At 44.0% G+C, this 25,362-nt stretch overlaps 1 protein-coding gene across 1 annotated transcript; it reads right to left on the bottom strand.

Moving 5' to 3' along the window:
* Positions 1–2,309: 2,309 nt before the first annotated feature.
* LOC139059183 (fumarylacetoacetase-like) lies at positions 2,310–24,475 on the bottom strand. The gene is made up of 12 exons (XM_070537202.1): positions 24,335–24,475; positions 21,261–21,371; positions 21,070–21,191; positions 20,221–20,270; positions 20,057–20,147; positions 19,856–19,953; positions 18,886–19,038; positions 16,879–17,085; positions 12,305–12,351; positions 5,874–5,975; positions 4,736–4,853; positions 2,310–2,470 (listed from the first exon to the last, which is right to left on the bottom strand). Exons 1-12 carry the CDS (start codon positions 24,413–24,415, stop codon positions 2,394–2,396), a joined length of 1,257 nt encoding a protein of 418 aa, XP_070393303.1. The 5' UTR covers positions 24,416–24,475; the 3' UTR covers positions 2,310–2,393.
* Positions 24,476–25,362: the final 887 nt, after the last annotated feature.

Raw genomic sequence — 25,362 nt, forward strand, 5'->3', positions numbered from 1 at the left:
CACTACGACGTGCCTCATAATCAGATCGTGGTTTTGGCACGTAAAATACCAGAATTCATTCATTAAAACACCTGCGAGGGCACACGTCGTGCACTTGTCGCAAGATCGACCCAACTTTGCACTGCCTCCGGGTTCGCCCAGTCTACTCGGACAGACAGACGTCCAAGAAAAATTGGGAGAATAGCCAAAGAAAGTGTCGCTTAAAATATCAGAGGACAGCTAAGCACTTCTCTTGGGTTGTGAACGTGAAACTGTTAATGTCCTATTGAACGCCGCTGAGCGGCCCTTCGAGTTTTGCGCTGCGAGTAATGCACCATAGCAGTACATGCTACCTGAACCAGCAAGCAGCCGCAGGCTGCGGGGCAAACGCAGCATGGCAGCGACGTCCTGCGCGGCGAGAGACCGAGGAAGGGCGTCACACGAATGCCTTGCCGACGACAACCCGTCTCGCGCGGCGTCGCGTCGCCGTATCCGCTCCGTGGAGGCGCGCTGGTGACGTGGCGTCGCGGCAATGCCCTCTCTCCTCACGCAACGCATAGCGCGCTAGCGCTGCAGCAGGTGTTCTGATTCGCCCGTTCTGCTCTGTCGAGGCGCGCTGATGACGTCGCAGCCAATGAGAATTTAGGTGCCGTTTCGGTAGTATAGATGCCGCCGGCTTTTTCGCTCAATGGGCCATTTGATGTTCTCGCATTAAAAAATATGCTCCACGGCGCATATTTCCAGAGGCTGTCCAACGCGCTCTGCGTTGGACACCGCCAAAGAAACATACAAGCGGCTTACAAATTTTTAGCAATTGCATTGGTGACTGTGCAGCACTGCTGCCGTGCAGTACCCTCTAGTGATAGATGTGAGGTGCGCAATCCATGTCAAAGCCATTTGCGAAGGGCTCCCTTCTCCATCATCTCTGTGCACGATTAACGGCAGTGGTGCCACACACGGCCCGAGGGCAATTGCAGGATCGCACTCGGTTTTGCCACACTCCGAGACATGGCCACCAGCACTAAGGCACATCTAGAGCATGGGTACTTGCTGCTAAGGATTTTCAGAGTTGCACAGTGTTCTTTTGCCTGCCACTGGTTACAAGAATGTTCAGCAGCAAGTGAAGTTTAGAAGCACAACTGAACGAGGACGTAGAAAGAAACAGATACACAGACCAACTAGCCCGCCAATGTGTTTTGACGAAGTGAAATGGGCAGGAAATGAGATAGGATATGAGTGTTTCACTGCGAGCTGCATAGAGTGGTGTCACAACTGTTGAAGTCAGTTAGGAAAAGTCGGGATTTAAGTGACTTTCAGAAAGCAGGGTGATGTGAATTGATCATTGATGTTTGGCTGGGCGCAAGAGATTTAAACAATATATGATGCACTGAAGATGGATGTGATTAATCGTACATTGCACACATAATCTTGTGGCACCAATTAATAAACTTAACGAGGTGGCTCTCTATAGTGAACAAAGCCATAGATGCAGCTTGGCTGATCTCATGTATTTGTATGTTTGTCAGATATTGAGGCATGAAAAAAAGATACAGAAAAATGGGGATAGGTTGTTTGTAAATGTGCGTTACAATTTTCCTCCTGTGAGTGACGGGCTGTTGGTCACAGCCATCTGCCACGTAATCCTGCAACAGGATATACGAGTGCTGGAGGCATGTTGCGAGGTGAGGCACTTACTGAACTGGGTAATCGGAATGAATCACCACCTCTGTGAGAAATTCCTATCTTCGACGTAATAAAGTCTCATGTTCATAACCGCAGCTGCTGGCAACTGGTTTGAAAGTGTGTTGTAATCCCTGTGTTGTGAAAATGTATACGCTATGTAGGGAGGTGTCAGTGTGATCAGCTAATTAAAAGAATCTCTTTTGCCTTCCATTTGCCGTTTCTTTTTAATGCTGGTGTTTTTACATCGCAGCTTTGTACAACTTTCTGTAGTACATCTGTGATAATTCACTGGCAGCTGCTTTGCATCATATTTAGTATATCCAAATCTGCAAGCTTTAAGAGTGATGCACTTGTGTTGTTGCTGTGCTTTTCTATTACTGTTATGTCACATCAGTGCTGTTGCCCCTGCAACATTAATGTTTCTTGTATTGCCTAATAAAAATCTTTGCTTTCATCACGGTAGCTATAATTAAATTGTAAGCTTCACATGTTAAATGCACAATGGCATTAATGTGCATTTTCTCAAATTACAGGTATGTCCCTGAAAACAGACTTTACGAGGGTATTGAGGGAGAAAATGTGGGGTGATCCAGATCCAGCTCGGCCTGTTTCCAGACCTGCATGCTCGACAAAATCTCAAACTCAAATAAATGCAAAAGTATTTATTCCCACATTTCCTGCTTGGCATGCTTGCTTGCTTACTGAACCCCGATTTCCATATTCTTGCATTCTCAAAGGGGATGCGCTGGCAGTACGACACCTCTGCACTCTCCAAATCCAACGCGGTGACCTTGGCCTTGGCAATAACCTGCATGCAAAAATGGTTGTTTTGCATGCTGTGTGAATGGAACAGGAATTAATACTGTGCAGCGAGGAATTGTTGAAGCACAGGAGAAGCATTTAGCATGCGCTCGCTTCTACTACAAAGAGCTTGAAACGCGGGCCGTATTCTTGACTGATGACTTTACACGACCGAGTAGCACTGGTTGCTCCCAGTGGCTTGGCCAATAGGATTCCAAATGCGGTCAATCCAGAATACAGCCTTGGCCAGTTGCAAAACTGGAAGAAAGTGACTACTCTCCTTTCGTGTGCTTGACATGAAAACATCGCTGCATTACTCTTACTCACTAGTAACTTTTCAAATGCACTAATCTCGATGTCTACTATTTTCTCAAAGATGGATGAACAATCAGTCGTTGCAAGGTGTGTCCACTATCATGCCCTGTGTAACCTGCAATAGCTTATTTCTGCAACTTATTTCTGCAATAGCTTAATCTGACTGCAACTAAGGTGCAGTTGCAGACCATTTGAGCATCCCGCGACATCCCACGGAAGTTATTCTCTGTTACTTGCAGTTTGTGCAAGTTTTGCAAGCTGGCAAAACCAGCACAGCACTACATGATAACACTACTGAGTGGGTGGCGCGGAGTAGAGCAACAACGAAACCTTTCGACCACCCAAGTCATTGTCGGGGGTAATTCCAATGAGTTCTTTTTTCTCAAAATGAACTAGAACTGGACAAGTAGCACTTTATTTTGTCTTTAATACAATACAAGGATGTTTTTTGCAACGAGTGGTTGAGTACTAGTGACGGAATTTAACTGAAGTGCTTTCGTCATTTCAAGTCCCAAGGGATTCTCTAATTGTGTCATGCATTTCCCTCAATTTATTGATTATTAAGGCTCTGTTCACAATGATATTCACGAGCACTAACCTATCAGTTTAGCTTGACTTAATATCTGCCTTTAGTGTCCCTTTAAACTGCGTCAATAAATATACTTTGTTGATGTCGGCTGTCAGCCAACAGCAGCTGTCTATTGAAATTGGGGTTTTACGTGCCATAACCATGATCTGATTATGAGGCACTCCATAGTGGGGGGCTCCAAATTTTGACCACCTGGGTACCACCCACAGCATGGTACACAGGCGTCGTTGCATTTTGCACCCATTTAAATGCGCCTATTGAAATGCATTGTGCTGCAACTTGGGTTTTGACCACTTGGGTATCACCCACTGAATGGTACATGGGCGTCATTGCATTTTGCACCCATTGAAATGCCCCTATTTAAATGCATTGTGCTGCAACCTTGTGCTTGGCAGCGCAATGCCAATGCCGCTAAGCAACCCTGGTGGGTAGCAGCTGTCTATGAGAAACTTGCATATGACAACATATGCAAGCCGCTGGCAGCTTTGAAGTGGGCAACGGAAATACCTCATTTGAAAAAAAAGAGTGCGAGAAATATGTGACTTTGCACTCTGCTTGCGAGCTGCATGCGCTGTACACGACTGCAAAATTTGGCTGAGATGTTCACACCAGTGTATGCTATCCACAAACTGCATTTTTTTTTCATCAAGACCGAGGTGTAGTTCAGGACCGCTTTAAAAGTGCCCCTGATATCGTTGATTCAACATGCAGGATTTTACTACATGTTTTCTCATCAAATACTAGAAGCATACTTACCAAATTTTACAATTTTATTGTAAAATGACAAACTTTTAGTGCGTGTTTACAATTGTCGTAGGGACACGAATATTTTACAATTTCTCATTTACGTATAGTTTAGGGCAAGAACAACTTCAAAAGAAAGACAAATGCATTGGCTGAGTGATTCTTTATGGCCCAATTTTTCTGACGCATTGATTTTATGGGCGTATAACGTGCAGCAGTGACATCATTTGATATAACCAATGCTTATTGCAACCGAATCTTCGACAGCTGGTATATGAATATTCCATTAAAAATTTAGTAAACATCTCTGCTTGTCTGAGGCAGTGATCATTTATGTTGCGACTAATGTAGAGCAAAGTGCCTATTTACAGCATGCTTATTAGTTAACAGTAAACATGCTGAATAAACAAATGATCTTTAGTACTTTTAAATTAATTAAGTTTTTGTTTTCCATTGTAGTGTTCTTTGAATGCTAAGTTTGGCAGGTCTGTGGAAGTCTCACAGTTAAGTGATGCAATTGTGAACTTTCACATAGACATGTTGTACTTAGCTCTGCTGCTCTCTCAAATGACTGTTAGAAAACGTACATGACACAGAGTGAATGTATTGGTTTCTTATGCTTACCGCTCAGGATAACTTCATCGTGATCTTTCAAAAATGTCCTTGTTTCTCCATTGTTGAGGGGAATAGACTTCGTTCCGTTCCAGCACAGCTCGAGCATCGAGCCGTAAGAGTCCTCAGTCTGAAATTGGAGCAGCAGCAAAGCATGCAACTCATACTGCTTAAGAGCATTTATAGGGCCGTCACTTCATTTCGTTTGCTGCATCTAGCCAACGGTGAGAAACAAGTATAAAATTGGCGCATGTGCACATCTTTTCAGCAAAGCGCCCAGAAACAACAGTGCCCAAAAATTCGACCGCAAACATGCGGTGAAGGAGTCTCAAAAGATTCACCTTAAATAGTAATTGATACTGCAGTAGCACTCACATACTCCAGATCATTCCTTTTTCTTTCATTTCTCACTGGCTGCACTTTTGGTTTTAAATACCAAACAGCCTACATACACCGAACGTTTGACAAGTCTAGTGGGGGTAACGTGTACTATAATTCTGCATTTTGTGTTCTGTACTGCTTCAAGCACCTTATGCAAGCAGCATTCCCGAGATTGCAGCCACTTGCGCAAATAGTTGTAAATTTCAGGAGCAATTGAACTGCTTGTGAAGGCTGGAGGGGGAGGAGCAACAAAGAAGTAATAGAACAGATGCTTGCCCACCACTGAAATGCATGCTTCCATTTCGAATACCACTGCCAAGTGTAATGGTTGACGTGCTAATGTAAGTAACTCGGGCATATTGTAGGACTGGCTGGTACACAGACAGGAAATTTAATGCGAGTGCATAAACATGAAAATAGAGGTCAGTAGACTTTCATGCCTCATTGGCAGTCGGCAACTCCATTTACAAGCAAACATTGCACAACTTACAATCCAGGCATCAATGAACGCACAGTATCCTCACACTCTGCACCATTACCACACCGAAAGCAAAAGCGGTGTACAATAAGCTTGTAATTTACAAATACAGTGTAAGTTTATTCTCGTTACGATTGTTGTCACTTGTGCAGATTTTTTTCCACGCCACCAATCTTGCTATGACACCAGGAGGTTTAATGCTCCGAGCGTGTCCAATACAAGGTTTTCTATGCACAGCCGACATTTGTGCTTTGTGTAGGCTGCAAAAGTGAAGGACAACCGCATATTTACCGGTCCACTGATGGTTCCAGAGCCCAGCAAGTCTCCAGGTTTCAGGTTGCAACCACTTACGGTGTGGTGAGCCAGTTGCTGTTTCATAGTCCAGTACATGTGCTGCAATAATAGAATTCTTAGTTACTTGTTTATCACAACAGCAACATGCATTACGGTACTATCTTATGCCTAAATGAGTCTGTGCTGATATCAGTTATGTATAAAGAGTCCTGCAATGCAGAATGACAGAATGCGGCATAGTTTAATGTACCCAAGTAAGTATAAGAATATGAGAGCCACCGTAGTCAAGAGCTCCAAGTAAATTTTGACCACCTGGGGTTCTTTAATGTGCAACTAAAGCATGGTGTAAGAAGGTTATTGTATTCTGCCCCCATAAGAAGGTGGCTGCTGTGGCTGAGAATTTAATCCGTGGCCTCGTGCTTAGCAGCACAGCAGCAAGTTGTGCCACCGTGGCATGTGCAATGCAGAATGAGGATGTGATGTCTGTTTATTGCGTGGTATGAAACTTGATGTCTCAACTCCTAAGGATATTGAACACTTTAATTTGCTTAAGAAATCCATATTTTGCTCCAACCAATTCAGTATATGGTGGTGACTGCTGGCAGCCCTTGTAGGTTAGATATGTTGTTGACAGTAATTCATTAAGCATTCTGTTTGTCATTTCATTTTCCTGTTTAACAGATTAAAAAAGCAACAGCCCAAGTTCTAAAATATATCCATATTTCCCATTTAGAAACAAAGAATAAGAAAGAACATTGCAATGTCATAACTATTACAGTTAAACCTTGATCTAATGAAGTCGGTAAAATCGGCAATTTCCTTCGTTATACTGAAATTTCGTTGTATTAAAATTTGACCTTTTATGCAAACAAGTACAGTCGCCGATCGATTTTTCTTACACAGAAAGGGGCCGCAGAATTTTCTAAATTATCAGGCAGTCGAAAAAAGCAAATTTGATGGAGAACTCAATTCATTTTGGCAAATTTGGGAGCCAGCGTAAAATGATACGATTTCATGCCACGTACGTCGACAATACCTTCTCGGCGCTACAAATTAAGCGAAGCCAGCCACGCTTTCATGTGCACTCCACCTCCGCAGCTGATAGCGTTGCCCGTCCCGGGAAAGGTGTCGGTAGCGGGGAGCGAATGCTCCGTCTGCCTCTCGCTCCAACAGGCCACCGAAACTCAAGGGTACGCAACCACCAATAATGGATGCGCGGAAAACAGCTGACATGATGCCACGCTGTCTCTTCATGCCCAATTTTTGTACATACGGCAAATGAAGCACCGTGCGCTGCTGCTTATGCACTTAGCTGTACTTAACCATCTGCTTCCGCGAAAGTTTCCATTTATTGTCGCGGTGGTAATGAAGTTTCATTTTATTGAAATTGCATACAAACACTTCGTTATATTGAGGTTCTAAATACCCGGTGTTCTATGGACAGAAGATTATGAAAAGTTAAATACTTCGTCACTTCGAAGGTTAACTTATAAGCCATGGTGCCTGCTGCTTTACTTCAAATATGTGCCTCAAGGCCCACTAATTTTGCTTCTGCCAGGCTCTCGCTTGGTTCTTTGTTTTTTTACAGCATCGGCTTTTAAACGCACTGCCAGTGGAAGCTTGTGCTGTCCTCTCCCGTTTATCTTCACAAGTTTGGTGTTGCGTGCCACATGTTTACGTGTTAGCATCGAGCGCTAAAAGCTCATCCGTGCTAATAAGCCAGGAGCCTGTGGGCAATTGTGAATCAATTGCCACAGGCAGATAACAAGACATCAATGCGAAACTTTACAGGAACAAAATAGGCTTTGCATAGGCACTGAAGGGAGGCACAGCAGAGTGTATGGTAAAATCCAAATGGCTGTAATTATCTATCAAGTTGCAATGAAGCTTGGCACGGTAGCCAGGCGCCGCAGGCACTCATATGAAGCTGCCCTATAGTTTCTAACGATATTCATGTAAACTTCAGCGGACTTGAACAACCTCGGAAGACTATCATCAGCTAAACAGAGCATCTGGAAATCCTTGCAGGCCTCTTGGGGTTTCGCTCTCACCCGTCGCTGTTCTTAATATATTTAGCGAAAAGAATAAGGGGAACCTAGGAGCTCAATTTCAGTATCAAGCATTGTTCTCCAAGTCAAGCCAGTTCCTCTTGTCTCACCATTTTCGTGGGTCAATGTGCAGAAAACTACTGCCATTTGAAGTCAAGGATGGGAAGTAGCAGACACGTCAGTTCGTGGTCACTGACGGGACCACGAGGATTGAGTCTCAGCAGTGCTGACGCGTGGCCTTGAATCTTGAATGACCCCACGAAATTATTAAATTATGGGGTTTTACTGCAAAAACCACTTTCTGATTATGAGGCACGCCGTAGTGGAGGACTCCGGAAATTTCGACCTCCTGGGGTTTTGTAACGTGCACCTAAATCTAAGTACACAGGTGTTTTCGCATTTCTGCCTTATCGAAATACGGCCGCCGTGGCCGGGATTCGATCCCGCGACATCATGCTCAGCAGCCTAACACCATAGCGACTGAGCAACCACGGCGGGTAGCCCCATGAAATGAGTGTAAAGTTTCGCTCTTGCGCAATCTTATTTCGGTGTTGTGTGCTATTTCTCATGAGCTTAGATGTGTCTGAAAGTTTCGGTGTGATAGTGGAGAACTCGGCATGGAAAACCTTTGTGCGCTCGCTGAACGTCTTGAAACAGTAGACAATAGGAAAAGGGCTCCATGACATTGACATACGAGGGTGTCTCACACTGCAATGATTTGCACAAGGCTTCGCAGGACCTAGATGTCAAGAACAGTTGAATCTGCCAAACCTTTTTTATGCGAAGCATATTACTAGAGCTCAGCCCAGCTCCTCAGGCGCGGTGGTGTCGCCTTCAATGCCACGTGACACCGTGACGTCACGACAGAGGAGAAACGGGGCTCCAACTCGCGCCGTCGCTCGCGGCGTCGCCTTCAAGGCTGACCACGTGACACCGTGACGTCACGACAGAGGAGAAACGGGGCTCCAACTCGCGCTGTCACTCGCGGCGTCGCGGCGGTATATAAGCAGCTGCGCTTGCCTCTGCTAGACACTCGCGAGGTGAGATGCCTCCTGGAGACAGAGCTGCTCGTTGGAATGAGAAGCGAAGGTTGCGGCGTGCTACAGAGACTGTTTCTAGGTGGCTTTGCTACGGCGCAGCGACTATGCGCCCCGCATCGGACGCGGTGAGCGTCGAGCAACGCAGCGTTCGGCGCGACAACGAAATGTGCGCCTGAGCAAGCGCCGCACGCCTGAGCCGACGCCGACGACACCGGCTTTTCTGGCTTTTCTGCGACACGAGCTCCTTAACGCTGTCGCGTTAAAATAAAGGCTAGTATGCTTCGCATCCTGTGCTTAACCTTAGCTAAGCCACAGCCATTTTTTTTTCAGTTACAGCTATATGAAGTTAACAGACAGTGAAGCCAGAGAAAGCATAAAGGAAGTTAACTGGTATGTTTAAGTGAAATGCAGACATGATAAAGAAAATAAAAGTGAAAAAACAAGAAAATAAAACTTGCTATAAGTAAGAGCCAAACCTGCATCTTCCGCATTAAACTTGCAGTGCTTTAGCATTAAGCTACCGTGGCGGCCATCCTCCAGTCAACTGTCTTAGATATCACCCTACGTGTACAAAGTTAGGCCTGGAAGCGTTAGCCAGTGCAACAGATGTGGAGCACCCTTTCCAACAAAGGCGCCACATAGTATATGAACCCTCATATGCTACCTCGTGGCATCAAGGCTGCCATGTCGAGGCCCTCATTATGCAATGAGTGAGAAGAAAACAGGGATTGTAAAGGCTCGATTTTTTAGTTAAGGAGCACCACATGAAGGGAACAGCCAATGAAGCCAGGTAAACTCAATGTTTGCATAGACATGCTAAAGATCCTTTCCTCTTTACATAATCTTTTTCTGCCTTTGGACTACACAAACCATCTCTTTTCTTATTTCAATCTGTTTTTCATCTGGCTGTAAAACTTTGATAGGCTTCTGACACACTCCATTGGTAGAAATGCCACCTATGATTCTGGCTTGTGAGTTCACCTCCTTCCAATACATGTTGCAATATACATATAGGTTCTTGGACAGACTTAAAAAAGAAAGCAGAAAAAAAATTTGGTGGATGCCATGCGTTGTGGAAATCGATGTAAGTGAAGCTTTCAGTGCTGTTTATGTTGAGTTCTTCAGCATTTAGTGCAATACGAGAGTGGCGAGTTGATGTTGAGTTGACGTAGTACACAGAACACACCGAGATGTTTGCTTGAGGCGTTGTTGTGCACCATTGTTCATAGTCTGAGAGAAGATTAGCATTGTCATTGCCAGACATGGCACATCTCATACTGGCAGAATATTAAACGTAAGAAAATGGGGTTTTATGTGCCAAACCCTCAATCTGATTACGAGGCACAGGGTAGTGGGGCACTCCAGATTAATTTTGAACCCCTGGAATTCATTAACAGGCACTTAAATCAAAGTACACGAGCGATTTTGCATTTTGTCCCAGTCCAAATACAGCCGCTGCAGTCGGGACCAAACCTGTGACCTCGAGCGAAGCCAAAGCCACAAGGCTACCATGGCGAGTACAGAAGTGTTCATTTGATGGGTGGCTGTTCCCGTAGTGACATCTAGACACTGCAATGCTTTAATGCAGTTTTGCATCTGCACAACGTGCGTCTGTTGTCCACATGGCAAATTTGTATTTTTTTTTTCAGAAATTGCAGAAACGTAAAGCATACCGTACCTTGAATTTAAATTATCTAATTTGTCTGCAACTGCTGCCGTGTTTTGTTGTGGCGCTTCCTTGCTATCTTGTCGCCTTTTCCCTCTCTTGTACTTCCCCCATGTATGCAGACCATCGTATGCAAATCTCCCCACGTATGCAAACCGCCACATACTTCACAACACATATGCCCCTTTCCTTTCCCCCAACGCTAAAACCTCCTCCCCCCTCTCCTCTTTACGAACGAAACGTGGCAAGGCTGTTAGTCACTTGTTTCGCGACTGCGTCAGTTCTACCCATTCACTGCTTCCTCTTGCTACATCCTCTCAACCATTCTGCCTCCCATGAAATCAAATCTAGTTTATTTTTCCATAAAGATGCATTCCATAAAGGAATTCTTTCCAGATGCATTCCATAAAGGAATGCAAAAGAGAATATAAAGCATATAACAATGTGAATGAGTGTAATTCGAAATAGTTATACAAAATATACACAATATAAATACAAGGTTTCCTACAGTTGCATAAGAAAAAATGTGCGTAAAGCTTTTTTATTTACACATTCTATTGCAATCTCGTTCTCATGCAGATAATTCAGAAGAACAGGGAGAGCGTGTCGAAGCATCTACGTACCATAATATGTACGAGAGCATTGCACGCTCCAAATATCTGTATGACGTGTAAGGTAAATGCGTGTCTTCAATGTTAAATGAGCAATAGAATCTAGCATCTTCTCAGGGGTGATAATATTTTGTTTGTATTTTATTGCCAATGTATATGTGTAAAGACTGGGAATGCAGATAAGATTAAAGCGCTTGAAAAGGGGTTTGTATGGGGGTGGAAAGGCTCACCAGCTGTGTCTAAGTGCTTTCTTTTGAAGCACAGTACCACTGCACGTTAGTACAGAGGTAAGCGCTGCAGCTCCCGCAATGCTTTTGCGGGTGGCTCACGGATAATTACAGCAGCCTAGAGGGTGTTGTTGGAACACCCACGGAGCTCTGACGGCATTGTGGCAATGTAATGGAAAGGTCCAAACGGGTTCCTGCCATCGCCTTTCCTCTCTGCCGCGCTCCTGCCAGGTACATACATGCTCTGAAGCACCCCCCAAAATATCGCAATAAGATGGCAAGTTTGGCTAGTTGTTTGACGTTCATGTTTGAGATTTGATTGAAGCCAAATGCTGTCCGACCTATTTGTGTCCCCATATTACGTGTAGTTCAATCAAATCTCAAACATGAGCACCCCCCAAAGCGGCGTGCCAGACATCAGCAGCAGCAGTGGAAAAATCAAAGGAAGAAGCAAATGCTATAAAACAATGCGCACGCAATAGCCTTACAAGCCAGATGAAGCATTTTTACACCAGGCAAGACATTACATGGCTTATACGACTATTCTGCATCCACTCGTGATGGGCATTGAGCGCTGTCATTGTTGAACCTATTTTAACTAGCCTGAGCTTTTATGCTGTTGTAGGTGCTTCAGTACATAAAATGATTGCCACTGAGTTCATTACAGCGTAAGCAACTCATTTTGTTTGACAGTGTTTGTTTTTCATTGGCATGAAGGAGCTTGCCAAGTTCAGAAGACATTAAGCAAAGGAGAAGCCATTCAGTGACCATTAGGACTGCAACGCAGGCATTAATTTTGCAAGACTACCATGATTAACCAAGTTGAAGTGACTTACCTTGTAGTTGGACTTGCACAGAGTAGTTACTGCTGCAGTATCTTTTGCTGTTGAGAAAAAAATGGTATTTAAAGAGTCAGTTGTCGCCTTTTGTACACATTCCAAGCATATCTATATATTTATGCCCTGCTACCCTCTCTCATCACTCGTCTTTTTTTCCTCTCATTTTCTTCGTGCAGAATAAAAAGCTAGAGGAGTTTTACTGCTTTAGTTTGAGCTGACCTCAAAGTCCTTCCTTAAATAAATATCCTTTTTCTTTCTCTCAGTGTGCCTGGGCAAGCTTATAGTAGTCAACAAGAGCCCTATTGTGTCTGGTTACCATAACATCACAGAGCCCAGCGCTTCAGCAAAACGAGACTGTGGTTATGTCGTACAAATGTTTATGACAACAGCAGTTAGCTCAAAACTGGGTTTGCTGCCTTTCTGTTGATCCATTTCATTATGCCACAACAGTGTCATCATGCTACTGTCGTCATCGTGTTGTCATGATGTTGTTACCATGACAAGTCCACACCCTCGCTTTATGCTGAAGGAAAACAAAGCTTCACCCAACTCGCCACTGGGCCCATTAGACTCTTGCCACTGCAGCAAGGTACATTTGGGAGTCAGAGGCACTTACCACTGAATAGTGGCGTAGCCAGAAATTTTTTTCGGGTGTGTGTGTGTGGGGGGGGGGTCATGCAATTGCACCGGGGAGGATGAGGGGGTGTGGGGCACATGTCTGGTGTGCCAACCCCAGGCTACACCACTGCCACTGAGTTTCGTGCAAATACAACTTGGTACTTTTGTGCAACTTGGTACAACTTGCATGCTTGGCAGTTTGTGTGGCATTTGTTGTGCACACATTATAAATTCGTAGAGTGGTGGCATTCACATATTCACTTCGGATGCAACAACAAATGAAATGCTCATGCAACACAGATGGTGTACTATGCAGCAGTTCACAGTGCAGCTTTCAGTGCAGCAGTCATTCTGAGTGTTCAGCTCACTGTGTTTGACTCTTCACTGCTGATGTCTGATGTCAACCAGTGAACTGTCATTATGCCAGCAGTTATTACCGTTTCGGTGACACGTTGGTGTCATTATGGTGTCATTGCATGCAGTTGGTGGAGTTAACACAAGAGTGGAAAAGTTTCAGTAATGGAGAGAGAGAGAGAGAGAAACTTTATTGTGATTCTAAAGATTTGAAGGAGGGGTGGTCGGAGCCTCTCAGTCCAGGGCCCCACTGGCCTCTGCCGCCTGCCTGACCTGGCTAATTAAGGACTTTTGTCCTGCCAGATCGGAGCGGGCGAGCTGTGCCTCCCACTGCTCCATTGTCCTACTGGTGTTTGGCCTATGAGGGTGCTTAGTGCACTCCCAGGTTATGTGCATTAGGGTAGGTATGCCACCGCACCAAGGACAGTTGGCCCTATAACGAGTGGGATACATGGCGTTTAGCAATTTTAAATGGGGGAACACCCCGGTCTGTATTTTACGCCAATCGGCGGCCTCTTCCCCGTTAAGTTGTGGGTGAGGCGGCGGGTATTTTCTTCGGACTCCACGCTGATGAGCAAGGATGTCTTTGGCATTTAAATTGGTGGAATTTTGTGATGGGTAGTGCGGGTGGTTGGGGTTAGAAGAGGACGCCGTCGCTCGGTTAGTGAACCCTCGAGCTAACGCGTTAGCCTTTTCGTTCCCCTGTACCCCCGCGTGGCCCGGGCACCAGAGTAGGCGATGATGGTGGTTGAAGGATTTCGGGATTATCGCGAGGCTAGCCGTAGTCACGTGCCCCTTGAGAAACATGCGACATGTCTCCTGGGAGTCCGTGACCACGACCGAGTCCCTTTGCGAACGCTCCGCGTGAGCGAGTGCGATCGCCACTGCTAATATTTCAGCCGAGGCTGGGGATCCCGCCGTGGCCGACGCGGTAATTTGCTGTTGGCTGACAGCGTTCACGACTGCCAGGGCGTACCTCCTTTGGTAGCGCTGTCCGGTCGTGTCTGCATACAGAGCTGCGTCCGTGTAGTACGTGTTGTACCTATGGTTGTTAGAGTAGGCTGATTGAATGTGTTGTGCACGCGCTTTGCGCCTTTCTTTGTTGTACTCTGGATGCATATTCTTTGGAATTGGGGCTACTGTAATTTTGGATCTCATCGAAGGAGGGAAAGGTACGGCCTGCTCTGTGAGATAAATGGGGTATGCTGGGATATCGAGTCTAGCCAATATTGCCCTACCAGTTTTTGTGAAGCTGAGGCGCTCCCTCTGTCGCATCAGGGTGGCTTGCCTCAGTTCGTCGAAAGTATTGTGCACTCCCAAAGCTAACATGCGCTCCGTTGAAGTAGATTTAGGCAGGCCCAGAGCAGCTTTGAAAGCGGTTCGGATTATTGTGTCAGTCTGCTTTTCCTCCTCCCTGTTCAGGATTTGGTACGGTAAGCCATAGGTTATTCGACTGACCACTAAGGCCTGTACGAGCCTTAGGGTATCGTCTTCTCGCATTCCCGCTTTTCGATACGTCACGCGACGTATCATTTGGGCTATGTTGTTGGCTGTGGATTTGAGGGTCTTGAGTGTCTGTAGTGCTCTCCCGTCGCTCTGAAGCCACAAACCCAGGACTCGCATCGTGGGTACCTCTCGGACTGATTGGCCCTCAACCACGATGTTAATCGATCCTCTGGATTTGTAGCCTTTCGCGTGTATCCGGATAACCTCAGATTTTTCGGGTGCGCACTTCAGGCCACTCCATCTAGAAAATTTCTCCACCGCTAATACTGCACTTTGGAGCGTATATTCCTTATCCCCTAGTGAACCTCTGCACGTCCACAGCGCGATGTCGTCTGCGTAGAGCGTGTAACCTAGGTCGGGTATCCGATCCAGATCGCGCGCGAGTCTACACATCGCAATGTTGAAGAGAAGAGGAGATAATATAGCTCCTTGAGGTGTTCCTTTGTCAGGCATTTTAAATAAATCCGAAGTGATTTGGCCAATACTGATGCTCGCCTCGCGGTTGGAAAGAAACGCTCTTAAGTAATTGTATGTGCGCTCACCACAACCCGCGAGTTCGAGTTCTTCCAATATTGCGGCGTGAGAGACGTTGTCAAATGCTCCTTTAAGGTCTAGTGCTAGGACTAGTCTCTCAGTAATGGAAGTAACTGCTGTCACTTTAAGCAAGCTCAGAGCTGGAGAAATCAGTGAAGCTTTGTTTTCCCCCGATTTAAGCATGAAATCCTTTTAGCTCCCATTTTCGGTGACCTTCAAGTGACCTTGAGCCAAAAGCCAGAGCCATTATCTGGGCACTCAAATGAAAACATCCGGGCAAGTTGTGAGAACAAAACGAGACCATCCGGGCAACCAGTCAAGACTGCATTACATATGCTAGTTACTTCTCAAACAAGTTACAAAAAATAATGCTTTCGAGTTCTTCCAAATGTTTGTTCACAATATTACTCAAGCTGGAACTTTCATTACGCGGAAGTGTTATTTGTCATTTCCAATAGTGACGCCCAAAGGTAGATACAGGGCGTCATACACTTGATTTTCATCTTTTGGCGCTGAGACAGAGTTCCCTGTGTTCTTTTCAACGCCAGCAGTCCGTGAGGTCCGCGGAACTTTCGGCATGCCGAAAGTGCACTACAGCCGGACGTGCACTACACCCATTTTAAGATTGTGGCTAGTATCATCTACAACCAACCTGCTTTGCCGGTAGCCACTTCATGATTACATTTACTCTCAATTTCGGGAGAGCAGTATTTTTCGTAAATATGATAAAGTGTGTGTCAATGGTATGCAGGCTCATATTGAAAATTGTTGATATCCTCGCTTTTGTAAAGTTAATGAACAACATTATGATGCCAATTTTTTGTTTGCTCAATACACCAACCTCACAGCTAAATGTGCTATGCCACTAGTGCCCGCAAAGGAGGTCAGTAGCAGTTGTCCTCGGCAAATGTCTAGTATGGCTCGAAGCTCATAGATTTACAGTGTCTGTTTGACGTTTCCTTCCCATGATCTTATTCACCACATGATCCTTGATCATACTGACTTAACTGGTACTTTGATTAAGCAGGGGGGTGAGGATGAGGAGATGAGAATGTTGCATTGGAGGGCATGGTTGAGGAGTTGTATGTTAACCAAAATCCCACCCCGTACCCCTTACAAAGCAACGAGAGACTAGAATTTAATTCACTGGCATAATCCAAAAAGCAGCTGACCTTAGCATCCAACTTGTGGTTGCCTAACTAGAGCAAAAAATTGAGGATTAATCCAGCATCATGATGCTGACAGGAGAGATGTGCGAGCACTCTTGGCCTGGTGTAATCATTTTATTGTATAATAATCAGCACTGACAGCCTACTGTGCAAAGTCATGGCGATGATGCTAGTCAGTTTACTAGCCACTAATCACACTACAGTCTACAAAGATATTGCATGCTATTTTTCTCTTATCTCAGCCACTCAAGAAACAGGTAAAGACATGATCCAGGCACAGTGCTCGTGAACAATGTTTGCTCAGTGTTGACGACGAGGCTGCCTTGCTGCTTCTTTTAACCCAACTTCAGACAGAGCAATTCACAGGTAAAAAAAAAAACGTCCACTCACGTTTAATGTCCACCTGAAGATTGATGTCAAAGTTGTAGTCATCTGAATGAGTCAGGTAGGGCACCGGAGCTGGGTCCTGTGACACATTGGCGCAGCGGAATGGCTCAAGAGCTTCCATAGTAACGACCCAAGGACTGATGGTTGTGCCCAGGTTCTTGGCCGTGAATGGGCCCAGTGGCACATATTCCCACTTTTGCAAGTCACGTGCTGCACACCGTGAATTAAAACAGAATGTGTGAATCTAACTTGCACGTACCACAATATTTCTGGACGTAAGCACAAATAGCATGCTTATTGTAAAAGCATGCGATAGGGCTGATTGTTAAACCATAACACATCTGTTTGTGCAGGATAGAATGCACACATGTTGGAAGAGGACTGACCGGCTGCTAATGTGCAGTCCCAACCTTGTTGAGGTACTGTCATCAGACTTACAAGATCCCGTTATTACTAGAAGTCGTGCATACAATATTTTTTTCTTTCACCCTGTACAGAACAGCTGGCTGAAGGATTATAGCTCAGATAGCTCTTCTCTTCCTTTTCCTGTAATTAAGCATTCCCTCTCCTTCCCTCTCAAATTGTACTGTAGGGATGGGGTGGAGGAGGTCCTCACATACGATTTCACAATATGTACTCATCTATATGAAACCGATAATAATATATAGACAGGCTATGCTTAACCAATCTAAGAACTTGAATGTGCACTTTGAAATGTGACTGTACAAGTTCCCTTGTTGAAATATGGCTACTACCACAGAAGTGTGCTGAAGTTGAAGTATGGCTGCAGTTTTAGGAATGCCACATCTCAAAAATTTTCTTAGCAACATAAACTGTGCGACTAGCACTGCGTATGTAAGCATTTATAGGCAAAAACATTCCTGGGACAGCACTGAAACGGCATGCTCAGTACCGTGTCAAGAATGGTGTCAGTTGCAGACGGCAATGTGTCTGGCACTAGTCGCGAAAGTCAAGAAAAAGTGAAAGTATCCTTGAGAGTGATCATGCAAGAATATGAACCCAAGTGAAACGTTTTTAACTTTCCCGTAACTTAGTTACCACAAACAGTGACGTGGTGCAACTAGGAGGTTAAATGAGCAATGTTGCTTCTTTTTATGCTAATACCAGTGGCGTAATTCAGTGTTATATATTTTACTCAGGTATGGTATTCCATGCATGTGTCTTTAACCAGGATTGAAACTGAATTGGCTTTTTTTTCTCCACATAGCCTTGTTCACTGTAAAGGGGCTTAACAAGCTTCTAGTGAATCAACTGTTCCTGAAGGTGTGTCAAGAGCCTCTGCAGCTTGCCCACCTTTTACCTTAACGCTAGTGAAATTTCCAGTAGCAAAACTAGTACCATATAAGGTTATTGACAACTTATACCGTATTAGTTTAAAAGTTCTTATACGGAGAACTGGCAACCAATCCCCAGTTCAATAATATCTTCAGATATTCAATGGGACCCAGTGACCCCAATAGGTCTGTCAAATGTACGGCACTAAACTTGTGAATATACTCAATATGCACAAACATGCACACATTGGCAATTCACTTCACTATATTGCTTTACTATGTGCTATCTCATACACGCTAATATCTACTCACGTAGGAGCAAAAATTTGTATTACCAAGTACTGTCAGTTGAAGACAAATATGTAAAGTTCTACGGCAAATTTTTAGCTTCATGGAAACTATAAATGCTGCTCTCTGCTGATCATACCAAACTACAAAAATCTGTTATTTGCGCACTTAAATTATAACTATTCTATTATTATTAACTGTTTTATTTCACAGGCACTACTCAAACAGTGACTCAAACAAGTGTTTTGCATGTCTCCGCCCTCATTTCTCGTGCTGTTTCCACAGCAAGGTGCAATACCAGCAAGCCCAGCGTTGCACTCTTTTGCAACTAATAAAAATTATGTTAGAATATAAACTCCTATCAGACTAATACACGTACATATTTGCATTTTCGCTGGGTAAGAAATTTACACTTAATAAATCTTACCGCTCCAGTCATTCATGAGCACCATTCCGAAGATGTGTTCGTGAGCCTGCTGCACTGGGACTGGATCACCCAGCTTATTAGCTGGACCAACGAAGAATGCCATCTCCAACTCAAAGTCCATCAACCGGCATGGTCCAAACACAGGAGGCTTGGCTATTTAAAAAAGAAAGGAAACGAATGTGTGAAATGCTACAAATTCCATACAACCCATACAACACAATCCATTCCATACAATTCCACGAATTCCATACAATCCTTGAAGCATGCATTTGGAAGGCATTGAAAGGGCGAGTGCTGCCTATAGAGCCCACTGTAGAGAAATTATGGGAAGGAGTGTAGTGGTGCTGCGTCTGTACATACTGCTGTCTAAAGGACAGTACATATGCCATGGGTGAATTTCTTCTTAGCTTTATAGGCATGATTTGTAGTATTTCTTAAACAGTCTTTAAATAGTCACAATGAGGTGTGGGGGGCCATGCTGCACATCAGCTGGTGAATGTTGACATTGTTGTCACCTTATGCCCTACTTGAAACAGGAAGACAAATCGCTGTCTTGCATCAATATCCCTTTAGATCCAACATTCTGAATTACTTTTGCTAATATCATATGCACTTGACTGCAGTTAGAATGCTAGTTATGGGCAGTGCCATGAAACATGCGTGATTCAGTAAATCTAATCCCAACATTTATGGGGGGAATGGAAGCATGTGGTATAATAGGTAATGTTAAGGCATAATTTTTAGCCACTGATAGAACACAAAGTCGAACTTGAACTCGCAGCCTCGAATTTGTCATGTTCCTCCTGAACATGGTTATCTTAATTGGAAAAGAGGCCAGCTGCTGATACGAAAAGCTTCCTGTATTTTACAAGGCTGCGGGCACTAAGGGGCATTGGTGAATGGCTGATAGAACTGTATCGAGATACGACACATTTCACGCAAGCTCTACATAATCGCATATGATGCTTACTGTCATCAGGCTTCGTCTGTCCATTGGGACGACGAATTGGAGTTCCTGAGACGACAACTGAAGAGGTTCGACCATGGTACCCAACAGGCAAGTACTTCCTGCAATATAGTCAGCGTTAATTTAGTGCCATGCATGTGTTATACTGCCATGACTTAAAGACGGGCTTTCGTGGGCTCTTAGTATTCAAGTGTTCTTTCTTACCAGTTTGGAAACAGGGGATTGTCTTTGCGAAAGAACATTATGCCAGCATTTGTTGCGTGCTGCTTCGATGAATAAAAGTCTGTGTAGTCACCTGATGAACAAAATGTACAAACAATAAATAGAATACAGTTTGCCCTAAGCATCCAACATGCCATGCACCTTACCAATTTGAGCCGGTAAGTGCATTGTTGCTTGTGACATTAGGACCAGTGCCCTTGGGAAAAATAGAATTATTAACTGCAGTTCAGTTTGCATTTTTTTAGCAACTTGAAATGTGGGTCATAACTCATTGCAACATGGACAGGCAGAGAGGCAGAGCACTTTAACTAGCTTCTTTTCATTATTGTGAGTTCACTAGCAAAGAGAGCAGCAAAATCACGTTGTTTGCTACCGTTACTCTTGTGCAATACGAAATGAGAATGCAGAAGCCTTCTAAGCAAAGAAGATGAGCAGGATCTTTTTTCTGCAAACAGTATCTAGGTAAATGCTGACATGCTTTTATGCAATAGGTGGAGAATTAGGTACAGTGAGGGAAAAACAAATAAAAATTGGAAGAAGGGGAAGCTGTGGTATTTTTAATAAAGACAAGGCATTTGAGCTGTTTTTACCATCTCATTACCTGCAGCAAATTTTTCTCTTTCTATTTCAGTTTGCTAACTGTCATAGATTCAGGTTTTTCATGAGCTTCGTTCTACCTAAGTCGAGCGCATATAAACTGGTTGAGTGCTTTTCTGAAACCTCAGGTGAACATGTTGGCATCTTTGTTCAATCTTATTTTCTTATTCAAGGCAATTCTTCTGCCTTTACTTTTGAGACAGTTGTGTGCTGTATGTCGTGTAGAGGCAGTTGCCAACCTGTCACTGACCCCTTCGTTTTTTGTGCTGCAAATAATAGCAATAATAAAACAACAATAGAAGGAGAAGAAATTTTGATTTAGGAAGCCAATGCGTGCTAGTGAGGCAATCAGTTCTGCGTAGTTAACCATCCATTTTTCTACAAACAGTAATACTTACTTGGCTTTTAGAGCAATGTCATCTTTCAAAACTGGCTCATTCTTGGATAGCAACTTCTGGATCACCTGTCGGGCTTCTACCCAAGCTGGTCTGCCCAAAGCCATGAACTCATTTAGGGTTTTCTATGGAAAAGCACAGTAAAATTAACCTTTGCCTTAGAGCAATGTATCTTTACAAGCATTGTTACATACCTGTTCAAACACATGCTGTGATTGTTTCAATTGGGGCCCAGTGAAGAATTGCTTCACCACGGTCAAATCAAGGATGTAATCTCCGATAGCTACGCCAGGACGAGGTGTTTTCTGCAAGATATTAATTGGTAGGCTGCAACATACTAAATCAACTCACATTCGCTATAGTTGGGAGATCCGGTACAGTTTTAATTAACTAGAGTTTTTTTAAAGTGCAGCCAAAGCAGAACACACGAATGATTTTGCTTCCATTTATTGCAGTCACCGTGCCTGGGAACAGAACCTGGGATCCTGTGTTCAGTATCTGAATGATGCAAGGTACACAAACTTCTTCATTTTAGATAGCTGATATTGTGCGCTCTAAGAAGTGACACAAGCGAGGAAACTGCGCAGTAATCATAATTTTGTTGATCAGCGATCAGCTATGTAAGAAATAATAATGCTCTATTTGAAATGGAATTGAATGGTATGTAAGCATATGTGTTTCATAGATCCTCGAAGTAGCATGAAGATGGATACAAGTTATAGCTTGGAACCTTGCATGCATGTGCTCCAAGCACCTCATCAACAATCATAAAATGACAGATTTCAACTACGCATATCTAGAATAAATGCGGAATCTTGTTCAAATTGCTGGTTGTCTTGTTTGTGACATGTAATCTATTGACAGCGAATCAGACAAAGTGCATCGCTTAAATAAAACATTTGTGCCCCTGACTTCCAACATGTTATACAAATGACGCTAAACTCCTCTTGCCTAGAGTATAATAAATAAATAAAGAAAAAAAACCAAATCAAGCTCTTGGATTCTAGTGGAGTTCAGTTTTATAGTGGCTCAATTTTAAACATACCACTCGAGAGCTTTATACAGCATTGAACAAAGTGATACATTATTACTGCTGCCTTCTGTGAAAACACACCAAAAGTGACGGTGTGTTACATGCATCACCACTCACATCCCTCCAAGTGTTTCACAGCCTATTCACAACACTTCCCATTCTGCCGTGCTGTTCAGCTGTTTGGTGTTTCCAATCTTCAGCCAGCCAGTATAGTCTCACTAGCATGACGTGCTGCCCTGCGCACATACTTTTCATACAAAGCACACCAAAGAACCTTCGATAGAAGAACTGGGCCTATCGGTGTGGTGACATATTTCTTACCATTGAAGCCAATGCAGATGTAAGAGAGAATGGGCATACGATACCTATTTCCTTTCTGTGCTCCCCACGTATAGGAAGGAGCAGTTTTCCTTACCTGGCAGCCTCTTTTTTTTTTATTCAAGAGCACAGGCTGCCATAGTTTTCCTGTATTACTTGGGCAACAGAGCTTAATTGATGGCCCCCTGTTAAACTGGTCTCCAGGTGCAGCATGCCTCCTCTTGAATTTTCAGCAGCTGCCTTATTACTTTTCCAGTATCAGTGTGGCAGCAGTTGCGCCCGCATGACCTCACAAGGATATTTCAGTCCAGAATCTGACAAAAAGCCCAGCCTGAACTCTGCTGAATGAGCTGGTTAACTTGGCAGTGCGAAAGGCTGGATCCCCTTACCCCTTTCCTATTTGTCTGCCCTAGGCCTCTAGCTAACTCTGTGCATATAATATGCGTGCACACTGGCACCATTGGCGTGCCTACAAGCTCCGGAGGTTTCAGAAGTAATTCCCTTTGCACAGCACTTGCTAGTAGCACAATCACAGCAGAGCCTTTAGGGCTGCCACATAGTCGGTTTTTTTCCTGATGGTGCCAGGTGTCAGTTTGTCCACGGCTTCGGCACATCACTTGCCAGTTTTCTGGTTCTCCCTAAATAAGCACATATTATAAGGTGCATTGCAAGCCCTCTGCTGGGCATTCCTACATAGCAGACAACTGAATACATTCTTAATTCCCGGCCGATTGATTCCCACTTAAAACATTTCACCGTAGTGCTATCCAAAGTTACAAGGCGGAACCATCGACACCCCTATCTTCGATACAGGTGCAGTGATTTCATAAAGGTTATAAAATAAAACAAGCAGCTCCTTAAAGCAGCTAAATCATAAGCCAGATATATTATGCTATATATATATATATATATATATATATATATATATATATATATATATATATATATATATATATATATATATATATATATATATATATATATATATATATATATATATATATATAGTCATATAATGGGAAGCCAACAAACACTGACACCAAGTACAACACAGGGGAAATTGCATGTGCTTAATAAATGAAATAAAGTAATGATAAATTAAAGGAAATTAAAGTGGATGAAAAAACAACTTGCCGCAGGTGGGAACCGAACCCACAACCTTCGCATGTCGCGTGCGATGCTCTACCAATTGAGCTACCGCGGCGGCGTTTCCCCCATTCACTTTCTTGTGTATTTATGTGTACTAGTAGAACCCTGGGAGTGTTAGCCAGCGCCCCCACTCACAGACCTTGGCGGCGGACGGGGAACGTCTTTTTTCACCTATATATAATATAAGGTTTTCAATATAAGGTTTGTAATATAAGGTTTTCACCTATATATATATATATATATATATATATATATATATATATATATATATATATATATATATATATATATATATATATATATATATATATATATATATATATATATATATATATATATAAGGTTTCACCTATATATATATATATATATATATATATATATATATATATATATATATATATATATATATATATATATATATATATATATTGTATTATGATATATTGGTTATATGTTCGCAAAATTCCACCTGACCTCTCGTGCTCACAGACAGTGGGCGCCGTAATCGCGTGTTTCGTTCGCGGCACGCCCAACTCGGCTCAACTCTCCGCACAACGTCCTGCGCAACGCCCGTGAAGTAAAAACTGCAAATCTGGAAACATGTTTGGAAACTACCACAGCATACCCGTGAGCATGCTGACCGCGAAAAGCCGTCGGGTGCTGGCGCGGGAGCAGCCATGCGACTTCAAGTGTGACGGCGATGCCGTCGCCGGTCGGAATATCGCGCTTTGCCAATGAATGTGCGTTCTTGGGACAACGTATACATACGTTTGTCGGCGTAGAGAAGATCCCGTACGGCAGGTTGGCGTACGAAAAGTCGCAGTTTTCAGGCACAGGCACAAAAGCCATGTTTAAGCGTTTGAACGAAGCAGTCGGTTCAACCTCCACAAGCTGAGTCGACGAGTCGTTTGCTAGAGGCAAGTGGCGTGCGTCCGGAGCAAATATGCGAGAGGAGGGCGAGGGGGCTGGTTTCACCTAAAACCCCTTAAACTTCGTAAAGTAGTGCCACTCTCCTCCTCCGCCTTCACTCCTCCTCGTTTCTCCTCTCTTTCACGCTCCCTCCTCGACCATGGCGCCGCCTACGATGCTCGAGCGCAGCAGACGACCTTTCGCAGAGTGAATGCACGCATAGCAAGGCAGTGCTCTTTAGGCGCTCACGTTGGCTTTCCAGCTGCGCGTAACTTCATGTACAGCATAGAATTTCTAGTCGGATGCTTATACAAATTCGGTAACGGCGGCTTTTGCTTCATTTTTTGATAACTATTTCTTAAAAAAGTATCTGAAGGAGTGTTAACGCTGTGCGTTGACGACTGCGAATGTATCGCGTTCCCTACAATTAGGTACGCAACATTTGTCAAGGGTGTGTAGCAAGATCTTGTTGCGACTGATTGTAAATAACGCGTTTACCATCGAATGACAACCTCTTGGCTTCCAGCAAGCCTTCAGCCTAAAGAATCCGTGCCGCCCTTACGACGTGAATTCGCGGGGCGTATCAGCTATGACGTACAAAGGCTGACGGAGATCACTGCTCTGGAGGTTCGAAAGTGTGTTACAAGCTACAGTGCCGCCAACGTGCGTGCTTGCCAATCTAAGCGCGCGCAAAGCCTCAGAGGTGGGCGCTGGTGCTATTATGTTTCTCGTGTCTCAACGGCGACAGAAATACCGCGGCCGATCATCGAGTCGTGACTGTGCGTACACAAGAAAATAAAATGAGTTTTTAGCATTCGTGCGCGAAGCGGGAGCGCGATAACAATGCTTGACTCAATCTCAAAAAAGACCACTGTGGCCTTCAGTAA

The sequence above is a fragment of the Dermacentor albipictus genome, chromosome 4 (assembly GCF_038994185.2).
Source record: "Dermacentor albipictus isolate Rhodes 1998 colony chromosome 4, USDA_Dalb.pri_finalv2, whole genome shotgun sequence".
NCBI lineage: Eukaryota > Metazoa > Arthropoda > Arachnida > Ixodida > Ixodidae > Dermacentor > Dermacentor albipictus.

Coding starts and splice junctions, on each gene's coding strand:
- LOC139059183 (XM_070537202.1), bottom strand. CDS start 24,415: ATGGCTTTTGTGCCTGTGCCTGAAAACTGCGACTTTTCGTACGCCAAC. Junction 19,954..20,056: donor AATCCCCTGTTTCCAAACTG/GTAAGAAAGAAC, acceptor ACTATATTGCAG/GAAGTACTTGCCTGTTGGGT. Junction 19,039..19,855: donor ACAGACGAAGCCTGATGACA/GTAAGCATCATA, acceptor TTTTTTAAATAG/CCAAGCCTCCTGTGTTTGGA.